Source organism: Cydia pomonella, chromosome 18 (assembly GCF_033807575.1).
Source record: "Cydia pomonella isolate Wapato2018A chromosome 18, ilCydPomo1, whole genome shotgun sequence".
Classification (NCBI taxonomy): Eukaryota; Metazoa; Arthropoda; class Insecta; order Lepidoptera; family Tortricidae; genus Cydia; species Cydia pomonella.
The window spans coordinates 8,939,742-8,957,692 of NC_084720.1; the positions used below are offsets into that span (position 1 = coordinate 8,939,742).

The window sequence follows — 17,951 nt, forward strand, 5'->3', positions numbered from 1 at the left end:
GGCTGCATATACGCCACATCTATTAATGGTTATTGGAGATTTAATCTTAATTAAAATTAATAAAGAAAAGTATCCTTTACAGTGAGAATGAGAATTTTCTATAAAAATACGCCCGAAATAATATTTTATACAATCGTGATATGATAGAAAGCTTTTCAGTTGAGTACCGAGTTTTTTTAGTTTGGGGCTAGGTTATCATCAGGATCTGTGTAAGATAAGATTGTCCCTAAATAAGTATATATATTTTTAATTAGGTAAGTATCTCAGTAGTACAAAAGACATTAACGCGTGTCTATTATTCATGAAATAGTAGCGCGTTGGTGTCTCTTCCACTGGACCGCGGAGCCACGTGATTGGTCAAATTCACTATAATAGACTACGCGTTTGCTTATGAATATTATAGTTGAGTTGGGAGCCCATACATGAAAATACGCCATTACTATTTGGTATACGAAGTCTTAATTCAACCATTACAGTCGACGAAAAGAAAAAAACATCATCGGATTCAAACACCGAAAAAAGTTCTAGTACACGAATTAAAATGTGTTTGTACGGGACAGCCCGTGGAATGCTCCTACAAAATTTGTTGCCCAAGTGGCCGTATTGTTAAAACAGTATTTCTGAATGAGTATTGTAATATGACCAGGATCTTTGCTGGTCCATAGTCAGTAGTTTTAACGGTTTTAACTTATAACGTACAGTAGTTGTTGTAACAGTTAGACACATACCAACTTGAATTAAAGTCAGAAACTGAAAATAAACTGAGATTTACTTATTAATAAACTTATAGATCATTGTTACTGACAAGCCTAAGAATATTAACTGGCCGCCGTTCACACCGTCGCGTCACATATATCTTCGGCTTTAGTCGCAAACCTCGTAACTCCTCCGGATGAGTTATCAGGTTTGTAACTTTAGGTATCGTTGGCTAAGGTTGCAGATCCCTTGTGTCCTTGAAATGAAATTACATAATTTTAGCAACTTATGCCGACGATATTACTCGCATTAGCGTCGTCGCAATTTTTATAAGTGGGAGTCGTGAGGTAGTACTTAATGTGTTTTTGTGATAACAGTCTTATCAGTAATCAACAGCTCTATAACGAAAAATTATAGTTAAATCTGACATCAAAATACATACAGTAGCTAATGAAATTGAGGCGAAAAGGTTTAGAAAAAAAATATTGCATACATAGAAATAAGTTAACTATTGGAACAAAAAGTATAGAATGGTGGGTAATATTAATGAATAAATTAATAATTATAAACTGCATATTTATGCACTTCACTGTAATGCATGTTATCGTAAAATCAGCGAGGTGCAGTGTAGAGAAGTTATTAAAGTACAAATTAACTTCATAAAAATAAGTAAAAGCCACACTTTACTCCACTTTATTGCAACCATTATTGTGCGTCCTCGCGTTGCCGGCGAGCAGTTACTGATTGTAGTACGTAGCTTAGTATTATATTTAATCACCTACCTACATACGCGTACATCAAACACGTTTTTTAACATAGGCATATTTAGTTATTTACTATTAGATGAGACATTAAATATTGGAAAAAATAGATATGTATTTGTAAAACTTAACCTGTCAGTGTGTCAATGGATTAAGTACTTACTCAAATATACCCTTAAATGTATTTACCTTGCAAATAAGGGAATGTTTAAAATTACAGACTGCTGGACCGTTTATTTATGTAGGTAGAAGCGTAGCAGGGCAATCAAAAATACACATTCATCCGTAACTTTGAGGTAAGTAGAAAAACACTCTAAATTAACTAATAATATTCTTCGTACTGTAGATTCTATACGTGGACATCAAAAGAAATTACTTCTTTTACGGTTTTGCATGCTGCCACTGTCTGCAAGCCACGAACGGAGAGAGGAATATGACAAGCAAGTGGCGAATTAGGTACAACCAGACACAAAATTGCATGGCCACTTTATAAGTTAATTCATCATTATGTGTCCATACAAATTTGCAGGTCGCTGTACGTTGCGGTGTGATATTCGGCCAACTGAACTAACCCACGCAACCTTTCCTTTATAAATATTGAATGTCAATACGATTATTTACGACAGATATTGAATATAAATGAGAGATAAACGATCAAGTTCGATTCCTGACAAAGGTGCTTTTGTCGAGTCAGCCATTTTATTTGTATGCAAATTATGATCACAAAGGAGCATTCGCATCATATTATAAATTTATCGAAACACAAAAAGTTCAATCTTTAAGCCGTTGAAGGAACCAGGTTAAGGCCGCACACAGTTTGAAATCAATCTTGCTTTTATTAATATTAGCAATAGTAACCTTACCTACATAAATACCGTAACATCAATATATAGGTTTTTTATATTCAAATAAATTAACTCTTCCACATAGCTAGTTGCCGAAAGGAAGATCCTCCGTAATATACTGGGCCCCATAGGAAGACCGGATGGAAGCTGGACAGTCCTTAAGAACCGTGAGATTCAAAACCTAGTGGCTGAACTTAACATCATGGGAGAAAGTAAAGCCCACAGACTCCGTTGGTTGGGCCACCTTGAGAGAATGGATGAAGATGGGAACGTAAAAACAGCGTACCTGGGTCGCCTAGCAGGAGGACGTCCTATCGGACGCCCTAGGTATCGCTGGAGCGACATGGTGGAGGCGGATCTGCTCGAGCTTTGAGTCGACAATTGGCGAGAGGTCGCACAGGAACAAGAAAAGTGGCGCTGTCTTGTGTCGGAGGCCAAGTCTCATTTTGGGTCGCTGAGCCAACGGAGTAAGTTAGTGAGACATAGCTAGTTAATTCATTCAAACTTAGAGGTACTTATATAGAGGTTATGTGGTGTATTCCCATCTGTGCCCGGCGGGGACAGATGGGAATACACCGGTTATGTATAAGTTTTAAAGCCTGACCTATGATGACCTTTACAATTGTTAAAACAATCCCTACTATGTTCAATATTTGCTTTAATTTTTAACTATTATATTACAAAATGTTCATACTAAAAACTTGTTTCCAGTTAGCCTTTATTAGACCATTTAGACCGCAATGAGACTATCATAGAAATGTAATCAAAGATATAGAAGTCATTTAAATATGAAGAACATAAGACCGCGTAATAACAACATGTGATTCTATTCATAAATAACCATCATAATGTGGCCTTAGTAAACAGACCATATATTAACTAAAAGTTACAAGCATTAACATTTTGTTTTTTTTTTTAACGGAATATGTGTTAGGACGGTGAATCATTAGGAAGGTTTATCTTCTGAAGTCATTGTGGCACGTGGGCAGGTAGCTAACCTGCATAATGCTGCCGTTGCCTTTTACTCTAAACACGTCACAATTTTGAAGGGCATCAATGTCGGAATCACCCATTCTACGAGTCGGTACGAGTATTATGTTAAGGTGTAAATGCCATTATAATCAGAGACATGTCAGTCGCTTCGCTTGACAGACAGATGAAGTGTGCGAAAGGGAAGCCATGACGTATATGAACAAGCCATAAGTGCAAAAGAGGCAGACTACATATGAGAAAACGTAACCAATTTTGAGTTCGAAGGCGGCCGAGGCGGCCAAAATCATATTGCTGTATTTTTTAACGTGAAAAATATAAGCGAATCAAAAAGAAAATTATACATTAAGTAATTCAGTGACGATGGTGTCATGTTGTGTGCCGGATTGTAGTATTTCAGGGCCAAAAAACCCAGGAAAATACTCATTTCACAGGTAATTATGATATTCCTAGCGAAATTTTCGTAACGATATTTTATCAAATTAACAGCATAAAAAGTGTAAAAAACCAATTATAACAGTTCATTATAAGTTTTTCTTCAATTGTGTGTTAATATTTCATCATATTAGTCAATAATTTAGAATATTTTGTGTAAAAACCTAAACTGTTACTTTACGCTAGAGCTTGACAAAATGTTCATATGACTGTATCGATAACTTGTCGGTATATTAGTAGGTATGGAATTAGTTGTTCACAAGACATCATTAAGATATTACCTTTATAACCGACTTAAAATAATAACGATTGTTATAATACCTTTTTTGAACGTGTACATGTTTAGCGATAAATTTAAACTTCACGTTCCAACACAGTACTTACATTTTAACCACTTTTCCACGGCTTTGCCGCCAACACAAGGAAACACAAGACAGCATATACTTGTACACAGCGTATACACATCCAACCCAAGTTGTCAGCAGGAAAAGGCGCGAAATTCAAATTTTCTTTGGTAAGTCAACTCTTTGCGAACACATTTTCAAACAACTTCAACTTTATCATTTTCAACTTTTTCAAACACATTTGAAAAAGTAGTCGATAAAGCAGTTAAACATCGATAGATTATTAATATGTTGTAACATGACATCACTATTTTTGTTCGCACATAGACAATTTACGCACACACTTGCATTTCATTTTTGGTCACACTTTCCAAGTTTGACAGTCGTTCTATACTATCCTATTTCTATGATTATAATAGAGGTACAACTTTTCGTTGTCAAATGAAGTACTTGAAGGTGTCAAAACGTAAACATACTTTTAATAAATTACCACAAAGGTCAGGTTTAACACAGTGCTATTTAAATAATTGTATTTTTTTGACAAATTACAAGCACAAGTAAAATTTATACCAGTGACGAAAATGAGTTCCGAGTATAAATTACATTCACTAAAAATAATTTACGGCTATCTACAAATCTCACATAAGCATAACCAACCTGTCATCCAGTGTTGTCAACGCGAAAAAATATATTAAGAAAACCCGCCAATTATTTCAATTAATGAAACGTCGCGGCGTCGACAGGAAAAGGAAACCGCGTCTCCTAATAATATCTAAAATGTCTAACTTTAGTGATTGTGCACTGACTGACAGCTAGGTTTGATTAATTAATCGCGGCCCTCTATTCGCCGAGAGATAAATCGTCCGTGCGCGCCTCCCGTGAGATGTCGCCGACGAATAAATGAATAAGCCCCAAACATCTAGACCGAAATAGACCCCTAACGATGTCTTATACAGGTGGGTATTAATTAAGTCGTCAGATCTTTGGATCGCATTCCTTTCATATTCCTTTGAGTTAATGAACGTATTTTGATATTGAGTAGGTACGTTTGAGCGCGGCGAAATGAGAATGAGCATAATTTACGGCTTCAATTGAATCGCTATTCGCTACTTTTCATTTAGCCAAATACATTTTGAGTTTTAAGCATTTCTTACGGTGAAATTAATAATTTTAATGAATTATCGAGAAAAGATGTGACGCAATAAAACTAAGTACTAGTAGTTATGACCAAAATTATCTTAAGAGACTGTCTATCGTTAATTAATTCTATGACTTTTTATTTATTTTATTTATGTATAAGTGAGACCATCGAGTCGTGGTAAAAAATGGACGCCTAACGATTCGACACGAACGATTTTTCCTTATATTTATGAATAGCAAAACAAATGGTTCCGCTAAATAAACAATGGTGAGTCAAAATGTAGGTAGGGTTGTCAACCGCCCGGTAGTTATTGTACCTACTATTTTGGAGGCCGTCCAGAACATCTGAGAGAGTTTTGGTACGAGTCCGGCTTAAACCCGGACACTGCCTGCTAAATTTGTATTAGAAGAAGTCCCAATTAATTGAATGAATAATAGCAAATCAATAAAGCATAAGGCGTCGGGAATTTGTGATATCATCCAAATACTCAATGTTAATTGAACAATTTGACTTTTGTGATGGCAGCCCTAATCTAGCCGACGCAGATGGCGAGATGGCAAAGGATCGGCTTCGTCCTGCTATAATATAAACTGTGAAACCGAACCGCGTCGCCAGAATTTGTATTAATAATCATAACGTCGGTGCCGCTGCGCCATTTTGTTTTAGGCCGCTGCCATTGAGTGTTTAATTTCGAGAAAAGTTACAATTACAGCTTCATTAATAGTCCAGACAGCTACGTATGGTATTAAAATGAGTACTTACGTTATATCCCATTTACACCCCTTTATGTGTAATTTTCTTTAATGAATTTAATTTGATTTACTTCACTTTTGAAGTTTTGATAATGAATAACTGATGTTGTAAGTACAACAAATTATTAGAATTTACAATTTTCAATAATATTAAATTAATCGAATTGGATGATTATATTTGCATAATGAAATCATACATAAAATAAAACATGCCTAATTTAAATACAAAAATGAAATGTCAAATTCCAATTACGAGTAATCTATTACTCAATAGACAATGGATTTATTCTTTAACGAAAACGGGGAGCAACGCAAATTATCAATGGAACAAATGAAACCCTTGGAGTTATCAAGAACCCGTTGACGAAAACTGTAAATTAGAACATAGGCATATGGAATTAGCATGATATGTTTCATATATATTGTAATGAAAATCATATATGTATCATAGTAATAAGCATAAATTTAAATAAAAATATTTAACATTTGAAATCGCTAGAACAAGAGAGCCAGATCCCTTAATTTCTACCTGCTAAATGGATATTTTATTGAACACGTGTTTGGGTGCAAACCGTCTGCAACGAGTAATCCGGAACACATGTTTCAAATATATTCACAATAATAATCACTGACGGTGCAAAACCGACATCAATGAAATATTTCCATGAAATTTCTGTACATATTAGGACAGCAAAAATTGCTTTTGAACAAAGTTTTAAACTTAAGTAGTTTTTATTGCAAAATGTAAATAAAGAAGAATTTACACGTAAAATTGTAGTTAGGTGAAAACCGGCGGTCTTATTGCTACAAAGCGATATATCCTTCAGAAAACCTTTGGGAGCGGGAAAAATGCCTCATTTTTTAAATACACATAAAGGTAAAAAAAGAAAATGTCTTAAACATAAATATACTTATATCTTACTTACTATCTTAAATATACTGCTAACTGTAGTTACCTATGATTTAGTGAAAACCAAGTATTGCAAGTTAGGTGCATGCGTTACCCTGGGTATCTGGAAAAAATAATAATCGTAGGCACTAATTTTGATTATTTTAACAATAACATTACACTTAGGGTCAGTTTTACCAACCACAGTTAACAGATAGATCAACAGCAGGTAGCAGAGATCTATGACACTTCCCATACAATAAAATTTAGCGAACGCTCCGGTTTGGTGCAACCGACTCTAGTTGCAACTTGTAATGTCTCCTGCTGGCTGTACCTGCATAATCTTAATAAACGTGAAATCTAGTGTTTACAGTTTTTATCATAAGTATAATATGTACACCTACATATTATGTAAACAAACTCTACCTCCTCTACGTCTTAATTTGATATCCGACTTTTTCCATAGTTTTGCCTTTCAAATGTTTCGTTTTTCAATTCAATTTCATCTAACTTAACTTGTTGTTTTTGAGACAATTACACATTTAAAATGCAGACATAGTATAAGTGTGTATCAGTATATACTTTTTGTCTTGAATTTTAATAACAGAACTACTTACCGTAAAGTTGGGTGAGTAGAGACAAAACAGATGTGACACGTTGATTTTTATACATAAAAAATGTTTCGATCTTATGAATTTTAGTTTTTAATTTCATAATTTTAACACAAAATAGTAAGAAATTCCTCAGCATGTAGCTGGGGTTAGCAGGGATTGTAATGAGGTGAGTTGGGAAAATTGCTATAGAGTTAGAAGTTTAACTAGTAACTACATACCTAGGTACAATGAAATATGCCCCCTTCCAAATCTTAATTTTTACTATTAGCGACATCGTAGTGTGTGTGTGTAAGTAAAATATCGAAAGCAGGAAACCATTTTCTCCTTAATTACTCGTATCATTCAATTCAATTTTAAATAACAAGAACGCATACGCAAATTATAAGCCAGCCTTCTTATGTAAGAGACTTTTGATTACTCATGTAAATTGACAATCCTGGTCTACAAACAGCAAGTCGCCCGTCTATCATCCCTATACACCCCGATCGTAAGAGTTATGGAGAGTTGACTCCCCATTCATGACCTAACTGTCCCTGTGGTTGTCCCATCTCACCCCTCAATTCGTCCCTAGATCCCTACTCACCCCATAAAAAATCAAATACGGTTGAATCGTTTTCTATGTTAGAACCATTATAATAAGGAAATAGCTTATATTTTTCTGTTTTAACTAAGCCTCGCAAGTTGAATACCCGAAATATTCATGAACACCTACTTTGTCAAATCTCACATAAAAACTAATTAAAATTCAGACAAAAATCCGCTGCCTTTGAATATCAACTTTGGCAGTGATTTTTAAATGGTATCTTTATGATTTGGCTACTTAGTGTTGCGAGATGTAGAAAAAATATAATAGAATTAGTTTAAGAGTACCCTGAACCCGAAATTTCAAGTAGCAACTGAAAACAGAAATTCTGGATTCGCATCCCTACTGCGCCCGCAATCCCTACTCACCCCATTTTACCGTATTGGATGTAAGCTTAATGACCTTATGCCTAATGAAGAGTAGAGTGTAAGCATGTAAAAATAGAAAAAATGAAATCAAGAAGTAGGATTAGATAAATTTTCCATAAATATCTTTAAAGGTTAAAAAATATTAAAAAACAAATTGAAAACAATGAATGGAAATGTAAAATGAAAAAGTTTATTAATACCTAACCTATAGATATAGCTATAGTTATCCGTATGTTAGCTAGCTAGGTTATTCAATAGGTAAGTAAACAAAATCTACCTCAAATGGCTCCTTAAGCCAGTTGAGGGTAGGTAGATGAAAACATTACATGATCAAATAATGTAGGTTAAAGTCAGGTCGTTTTGTATTTGGTTGGTTAATGTAACTACCCGAAAATTTACTATATAATTGTTTGTTTACTTTTATTAATATACCTAAAGAAACAGAGTACTATAGGTTTGGTAAGTTATATTTATGTTCAGCTACAAACTGGTTGGAGGCTTGGCTGCATAAATCTGATTTGTACGTATTATATTAAGTAAGTGAAGATGTAATGTAGTCCCAAAACTCAGCTAGGTATCTTCCATTAGAATATTACTTATTAGATATTGGTAGACCAATTTTATATATCGTAACTACGCATATATATGTATAATATAAGGTATGTAGGTATTAGTATGCGATTATGCGTAATCAGCAAAAATAATACCTACTCGTATTTCGAAAAAACTGTTACGCCCAAGTCAATGCACCTACATAAACATTAAAGAAAAACGTTGTCATCGCATTTTCTTATCTCTTCTACCTATCGGGCTTGTTATAAAAACAACAAACATGCACTCTAAGCTTCCTCATAAACATACACGTAGGTAGGTATGTATAATAACTAAGTAGGTTTACTAGACTAAATATATCTTAACAAGTAGGTTAGTATAAATCAAACCATCTTATTATTCTAATTTGAATCCAACCAGAAATCATTCAATTATCTAATCGAATAAATTAAATACTCGTTACATTTCTAACTAGTTATTTCATGTACTTGTATATTGAAAATATTGCTTATAAAAGTTATAAATGGCGTCGCAAGCTAACAGAAGACATGTACAGCGCTATTTTAGTGCACTCATATCAATGAAATGTTCCAGAGATATCAACAGATTTTTCATCATGACCTGATTTACCCTGTGATCGGATTCGCCTCGGTGTACCCTACTAATTCTTGATTCTTACAAAAAAAAGCTAGACATTCATCATCGTGAGTGGACCCTAGTTAGGTACTTAGGTAGGTAGGTACTGGGAATCGTTTGGCAATTTATTGAGCTTGAGTCATTACTATTATTACTATTTCATGGTTGGTAGGTACACGAGTACATCTCCTGATAAATAATTGTTGGTAGTAACTTTTCTGGCGATTTACAGGTTAAAACATTGCGATATTACAAGCTTTATCATTATCACTATTCAAATCATCAATCATATATAGGTACTAGTTCAAATGTCCAGGCATTTTCTATAAATAAATACAGATTAATAATTCAGAATGTCCAATTAGTTGTCTAATACCATATATAATACCAATAATTATTTTGCAAGGTGAAACAGAGATGGTCTTCACTTAAAACGATGAAATTGAGAATTAGCATTTAAGGGCGGTTCTTGAGCCGAATACCAAATACACTCCCTAACAATTTTGATGACTTTGCAGACATTACGTATAAGTATCATTCACGGCCGTTGGCGAGTAACAAGTTGACAACTGAGTCGCACACCTGCTTCGTACAAATCTAACCTATGATTACCTACCTACCCCATTGTATAAAAACACGTATGAAATATCATTTTAATTACAACACTTCTTAATATCGAGAGAATTATTTTAATTGCATTATAATTTACAGTTAGCGAAGACGTTAAAATTTAAATTAAGTAAACAGTTGTGATGACTGATGATATCTGAATAAAAAATCCAAAGCAATTGTATGACGTAGGTATGTGTTAAAAGTAGGTACTTAATTGATCTTTTCACGTGAAACAAAAGTTTGCACCTCAAACGGACACGTGTTGAAAGAAAAATAACTACCGCAGTTGTAAGTCCACTAAACTGTCTAAACTACACATCACTTGCACACTTTCGATAAGTTTAAAATGACTACAGCAGGCAAACAGACACTCTTTATACGGGTACAAGTCGACTAATGAGTTTCCACGAAGGTTTGATTGAACCTTTCAAGCATGGTTACCATGGCAGCGACAATTAAACAAGACTACCAAGTAAGTACTCACCACAGGACTGTCGTCTCCGAGATCCGAGTCACGGTCGGCGTCGGCCATGGCATACGCCGGCACCGGTTCACGATTCTTTACCCGAATCTTGGCGGTTTTCGGCAACCCAGGACAATACGGCACGGCACGGCACGGCACACGCGGAGCGGACAAGCGGCGCCGCTGGGATCGCGGAGAGGTATGACGGGCCGCGCTCGCCGGCGCCCCCTTCCGGCTAAGCCCCGCCCTAAGGCGGCTTCGTCACGGCGAATCAAACTGCGTCCTATCAAAATGATATTACACCGCGCTCCGCCTCACGTTCTTATATTGTTTTTATTCAAGCTATTAAATAATTGCGACGTACCTATTGATCGTGTGATTAATAGCGATAATGAAACTTGACGTTCATGCTTCGGGTTTCAAATGAGATTGGACTCCATTTTTATTATGCTTTTATTAACACGTTTATAATTCAGCAAGGGTGCGAGAAACAGTCCATTGTGTTTAATTACTCGTCAACTTTCTTTAAGTTATTTTTAAATTTTTAATGTTATGTAGGTATTCTAAATAAAGTTGTTGACAAGAGGTCATACAATGCGCGTTGAAATCTTTACTTTGCACGTGCAGCTGACCTTTAGGTATCCATTTATTTATTCTCAATGCTTACATATACACCTACACCGTTTCTCTGTTCTGTGTGTGAATGTCTTTATTTACCCTTTACTCTACAAAGGTACAACCATGCCGAAAGAATGCCTAGAGCCCTAGATTAGATTATAAATAAAATACTATACTTCCTTGGGTTGCTGTATGAAAAACCGGCCAAGTGCGAGTCGGACTCGCGCACCGAGGGTTCCGTACAAACCTGTAGATATATAAGTAAAAGTTCACCCATCACGACAATCGAGTCATATCAATTATTAAAAATATTTTTATTATATGCTGTAACTAAAAATTTACGGTTTTCGCAATTTTTCCTTTATCTATGCTATAAGACATTGCTTCGTACCAAATTTCAAGATTCTGAGTTCACGGGAAGTACCTTACTGTAGGCTTTGATTCCCTTGCGAGTGTCGAAAATTGGCGGCATAAACGGCTGTATCTTTTGATTGCGTTGGCTTAGAAGTTCCATTTTTTCACCGCTCTACGGGATGGTAGACCTCAGTATTTAGTATAAATTCCAGCTTGATACCTCCACGCGTTCCTCAGAATCTCTTTAAAATCCTGACATATCCTGGAGAAGCATTTAGCCTAACTCCACTGGGTTTTCTTAAATTAGGCCTCCGTATCTCGAAGTTTTTTATTTAATCTGCTGTAGCTACGACCCTCCATATGGTGTAGCTAAGCTACACAGCTACAACCAAATTTTTAGCTAGTTTCTAGTGATTAAGTAGTTGAGGTTTCTAACAACCCTAACACTTGCGAACTCCCTCCGCAACGCTGATAACAGACGAAAATCCTGACATGTCACTTGAAATCCTGACATATGGCAACCCTATACCTGCCTGCCTACCAACTTACTAAACAACCAATACTCAATAGTTATTTGCTTTTTCTCAAATCAAAACGCAAACATTTTTAACTTGCATCTTAAGATGAAGATTGTACAGGGTGGCCAAATAAGAAGTATACATTTTGTTTTTAAATTTTAACTGTATTAAGTTCAAAAATTATTAAGTATTGTTTTAAAAATATATTCTTCAGGGTTGGCAAATTCATGCGAAACATAATGTCTGACATATGTCCACCTCTAACAGCAGGCAAATGTAAGCCCTTATCATCCCAAATCCCAATGTTCAGCATCTATTCGCACATTTTTGGCATTATCTTAGTACATTTGTGTCAAATAGTCGGTTTTAACTGTTTAAATTTCACCAGCTCGTTAGCATAGACACGTAATTTTAGATAGCCCCACAGAAATAAGTCACGAGCTGCAAAATTTGGGGAATTTGGGTGCCAATCCCAAATCACTTTTTTTCAAAATTAATCGAGCAAACAACGTGTTTTAAACAACAGAAACATTTGAGATAAAATTGCTTGCTGCTAGTGGTAGACATTTGGCAGAAATTATCTTCCGTATACAATTGCCAACCCTGAATAATATATTTATAAAAAAATATTTAATAAAATTTCCACTCAATGTAATTAAAATTTAAAAACAAAGTGTATCATTCTTATTTGTCCACCCTGTATAAGTATGGTAGCAAAGAGAATTTGAAATAGAGGTGGATTGTCAAAGAAAACTTGGTAGCAACAGTAAATTTACTGCCATATTTCGACACAGCTTAAAACTTTAAGAACGCCATTTGACATTGATCCTTATCCTTTCACTGATATGTGTTTAATTTGTTAAATATGAAAAAGTAGCGCCATCTAAAGATAAGATAAAGATAAAAAAATATGTTTATTGCACAAGAAAGGACACAGAAAAAGTATACAGCGGTTGTTTTTAAGAGTTGGTGCATAACTAGATTGACAACAGAGTTTCCAGGAGTCCCCGCACTAGGCTAGGCCTGTATCGCGGGAGACCAGAAGTACAGATAAATGTCATGCAAGTCAACGAAAAACGAAAACTTATTTTTATATAATAAATATGACATTCAGGTTTATACCTAAGTTGATACATGCAGTTTTCAGTTTTTAACTATTTATCTAATGCTTCATTCTTTATAGCTTCGGTTCTATACTAATCTTTTAGTCAAGTTCATTTTATATAATTAATAAAGTTAATGTTAAACAATTCTTAGGAGTAATGTCTCAGTTTCGCTATAATCAAGTGACAACAACCAGTTGAAGAGTAACCTTTTGGCTACATGCACAGTGTAATTAATTAATTCGCTCTGAAACTTTACGGCCATGTTGTAAATCGAAGAGCAGAGGAAGTCGCCAAAACGTCTCCCAAAAGCAGTGTTAACCCTCGGAACAGGCAACTTGAATACGCGTTTAGATAGTAATTTCGAATAATATTCGGATTTAGCAGCGCGTTTATGAATCGAGAGACAGACTTTATGTATGTAAAGCTGGCGGACTGTCAGTACTTTAGCTTCCTGGTAGAGGCTGTTTGTCGGATATCTGAAGGGCTTTTTGAGCATTACCTTTAAGACCGAACGTTGGGCTCTTTTAGCCATTAAGATTGACTTCTTTGCAGCACTGCCCCATACTCCAATGGCGTATGTAATTAGAGACTGACATAGAGAGATGTATGTATTTTTTAAAAGGCTCATGTTCGCGGAATGTCGAAGTTTCTTAAATATATACATCGTTTTCCTAATCCTATTGGAGAGACAGTTGATATGGGATAATAATACATCAAAGGCCAAAGGGGTGGGGGCATCGTTTCGAGCGATGGAGCAATTTTTTGATATTTAACAATAATGAGGATCAAAGTCAAATGGCGCACTAAAAGTTTTAATCGTGTGTCTAAAGATGGCAGTAAATTTACTGTGGCTACAAAATTTTCTTTGACAATCCAAGTCTATTTCAAATTCTCTTTGATAGTATCAAATTCGTGCTTCGAATATTACAGCCGAGATAGATGGCGCTATACGGCTTCGTACATTATGCGGTAACTCTATAATATTTTATTTGCTATGCTATGTTTTTGATCAGATTTTTTTTTAAATTTGACTTTACGTCAGATCGTCTCGACATTAGGGCTCATGCTAGACAACGTCCATAATGTTTATGTCGCCGTCATCAAAAACGATGAGGAGGACTATGTCTCGATAATACACACAAATAACTTTTTGATATCAACTTACCTATTGCATGAAAATAACAACTTTAGAAATGTAATAATAACGAGTAATCATTGGCTTGCCTTCATCATATTTAATGTAGGTATACCTATTTCGTTTTTTAGCATTCATTAGAAAAAACTTAAGCAATCTCGACATGCCTTTTAATTGAAAAATGCTTTCTAAAAATCAGTAACTATTACGTATGAAAGCAAATGATATCGTTTATGATTTGAAATTGTTACATGTTTGCTATGACTTATTTTTCGAAAGTGTTTTTCGATAAAAATAAAAAGACACAAAATCGCTTACTTTCATTCTAATGCTAAGAAACGAACTTCATAGGTCGGCGCAGCATGTTTTGTTACTTCTGTTTGCTTCAGTACCCCTAGTGTAAATTTTGTCGATAGCGAAACGTGACGTACGCGTTTGCGTTAAGTCTCATTTTGTATGGGTTTTTGAACAGCGCGCCAAGCGGAACGTTTTGGAAAGTCAAAAATCTCATACAATATGACACTTAACGCAAACGCGTACGTCACGTTTCGCTGTCGAAAATATTTACACTAGGGGTACTGTTCCAGACATGTATAGTTAGTGTCATCCAAGATGACGCGCAGATATGTCAAATTTAACCTTTAATGACACGACAATACGAGACAAGGCCCGCGTCTGAATGGCACGATTTATAAGTTGAATAGAACAAAGTTTGGGAGTAATTTGACATTTATAACGATGACATTGCCACACTTTGTCATTGCAAATGCCAGGCAGAGTTATCTTGGTCCGACTCTGTGGATAAGTGTCATTGGGGCCCGTTTATATAGGCATTGATTATTGCGAATTCATACATTTGCTAGGTACTTTCATTTAGTGGCTCGCTTGTATGAACTCGCTTTTACTAATGAATGTTTAAACAGCCCCAATGTGAAGAGCAGCCACTATTGTATTCCTATAGTACAGGATATTAGTAATACAAATTATTCACCTTTAGCAGAGTAAACTTCTCAAATTTTACAAATAAGAGCTCACAACTCATTTCTTCACGCGGTTTTTCGTAAACTACCATCGGAAAAATATTCATTACTAATTAAACCGTTTTTCTAATATTTAACATCGTATTCCTAAAGATAAGAAGACGCTCTTACTGGAACAAGTAGGTACTCTTTGTTTCTAATAATGAGCGAAATTCAGGAGAATTTCGTCGAGATTTTACATTATTTCTAAATATCTTTTTTTTTGTAATAGCGCACTTAACCGTATCTGATGGGGCACGGTATTCCCCCGCCAAGACAAACAGAAAAAACTCGGCCCTCGACCTGCCTTTTCTCGAACCGTTTTGTCTCAATTTCAAACCCTCATATCATATCTTCGTCCCACATAACACCAGAGAACTTAAATTCCAGTGGATAACATGTAGTTAGGAAACATATGAAATATATTAAATTTCAAAATTCTAGCTTTTATACTTTAGATTTTATGAAAACCTAAAATACGACGATTTGTCCACTCACTCCCGATCCCGAAGCTAAAATTTGGCATGACGCCTAGGATTTACATACAAAGAACAGACAAATTAAGAAATCTCTAACTTGCACCCTGCCACGCCATTGAAAAGGGGGTGCAGTTCTGAATACATTAGGTAAGTAAAACTAGGCCAATTCCCGATGTCCTATAGAGAGACAGAAGACGTTACAAAAAGATCCCACCAAAAACATTTCATGTAAAACTGGCGGCCAAGCCAAGACTCACTAACTTTTACCCTACTTACTTTAAAAAAATGTTATTAAATTTTCAGCAAAAGCCAAGCCCCTAAGCCCTACACCTTGGTCTAAAAACTATGGCTTTGCCATTTCATAAATCATATGTATTTGTATTGTTTTGGAAGTATAAACATAACTTTATAATTTTTCAATAGCAGTTTATGAGATAGGTACTCGTCTGAAAAAAAAATTTCTTCCACGTAATTGAGTAGATACGTCTAGTTTTACCCTACTAGAATGTGCACTTTCATACGCAACACGTTGTCAGAGTCGAAGGTGCAGCTCGGCGTTGCGTGAACAAAAGATTTATTTTGGCATGGAACTGCGTTCCAAAACCGGCATTGAGGATGTGGGCATGAAGGCCACCAAGCTAATGTGGGACTGGGTAGGGCACATCTGCCGAATGCACCCCGAGCGCTGGACCAAACTAGCCACAGACTGGGTCCCACTGGATGGATCTCGGGGCAGTGGAAGACCAAGACGGAGATGGCGGGACGACCTTGATGCATTTTGTAAAGAGTGGCGGGAGTGTGCATTGGATAGGACCAAATGGCGAGAAAGAGGGGAGGCCTTTGCCCAGCAGTGGGACACTATAACAGGCTGAAAAAAAAAATTAAACTTTATTGCACAAATACAAGTAAAAACTACAATAGGCGGACTTAATGCCTTGAGGCATTCTCCACCAGTAAACCACTGGGCCAAACAGTAAATAGTAGATATTGAGCTGTCAGTAGAGGCAGCAACAATTAATGCGGCCGGCAGATCCATCGGCTGTCGAACTGCACATCTACCCCCACAGGCACAAGAGATGAAAGACGAGCGGTAGTGGCTCAGTAACATTTACTCTATTAGATAAAACAGTAGATATTGAACTGGCAGTAGAGGCAGCAACAATTAATGCGGCCGGCAGACCCATCAGCTGTCGAACTGCATACCTATCTATATACCCCCACAGGCACAAGTGATGAGAAACGGTGGGCGTTTTCAACCAAAAGGTTATTTCAACCAAATCAAACCCGAATTAATTGATTGTAAATCTGCATAATGCTCAGGTTTTAGCCTTAGAGGCAAGGCAAGCTACAGGCGGTTAGCAGGCTGATAAACGAAGAAATTGTTACCGATACCAAACAATTGATAAAATTTAAAGATTTACTAGCGGAAGCTGCGCGACGTGAGTGTCGTTTATATATTGGGACCGTGCGAAGTGCGTGGTGGGGGTAAGTAAAGCGATCCCAGCGCATAAGGTGGTAAAAATTTGAACTAATTGCGGATAGCGTCTTTAACATTTCGTACGATTATATGGCTCGAAATGAAACTTTGATTTACGATTAGTCCTGAAATATTCATTTAAATTGTATGGTGTAAGAGACCATTGTAATCTGTATGAAATGCTTAATATAACTAACGTATTTATTTTGATAATTGTTAATAATGTATCCATGTAAATAGCTTTGCAAATGCCACATATTACGTGATCTTTTTCTAGAAGTTAAGAATGGATATAGTAAGTTATCCTTAAAAGATAGACATTTCACATCGCGGACTTTTTTGTAGATCTATGAATGAAAAATAGGCAGCGTTTTCGATTAAAGCTCTTAGCCAGCGTGATTTTTTCCGACAACATCGTTAATATATTTCAAACAATTTGCAGAAAACCTTAACAAGTTATATACCTAAGCCTTCCTCAAGAATCACTCTATTGATAGATGAAAGTCGTATGAAAATCCGTTCAGTAGTTTTTAGTTTTGGAGTAGTTTTATAAGATGTAGTGAA

General features: G+C 35.8%; 1 protein-coding gene across 6 annotated transcripts in view; it reads right to left on the reverse strand.

The window, feature by feature from the left end:
• The window catches only part of LOC133527593 (protein dead ringer), a 146,982-nt gene extending 136,016 nt beyond the window's left edge, over positions 1-10,966 (reverse strand). For 2 of the 6 annotated variants that reach the window (XM_061864666.1, XM_061864663.1), the window contains exon 1: positions 10,703-10,964. In XM_061864666.1, coding sequence (XP_061720650.1) covers positions 10,703-10,750 — 48 coding nt within the window. In that variant the 5' untranslated portion in view covers positions 10,751-10,964. Of the gene's footprint in view, positions 1-10,702 lie in introns of all 6 variants that reach the window. The other 4 variants (XM_061864664.1, XM_061864665.1, XM_061864667.1 and 1 more) reach the window with 4 other exon arrangements.
• Positions 10,967-17,951: the final 6,985 nt, after the last annotated feature.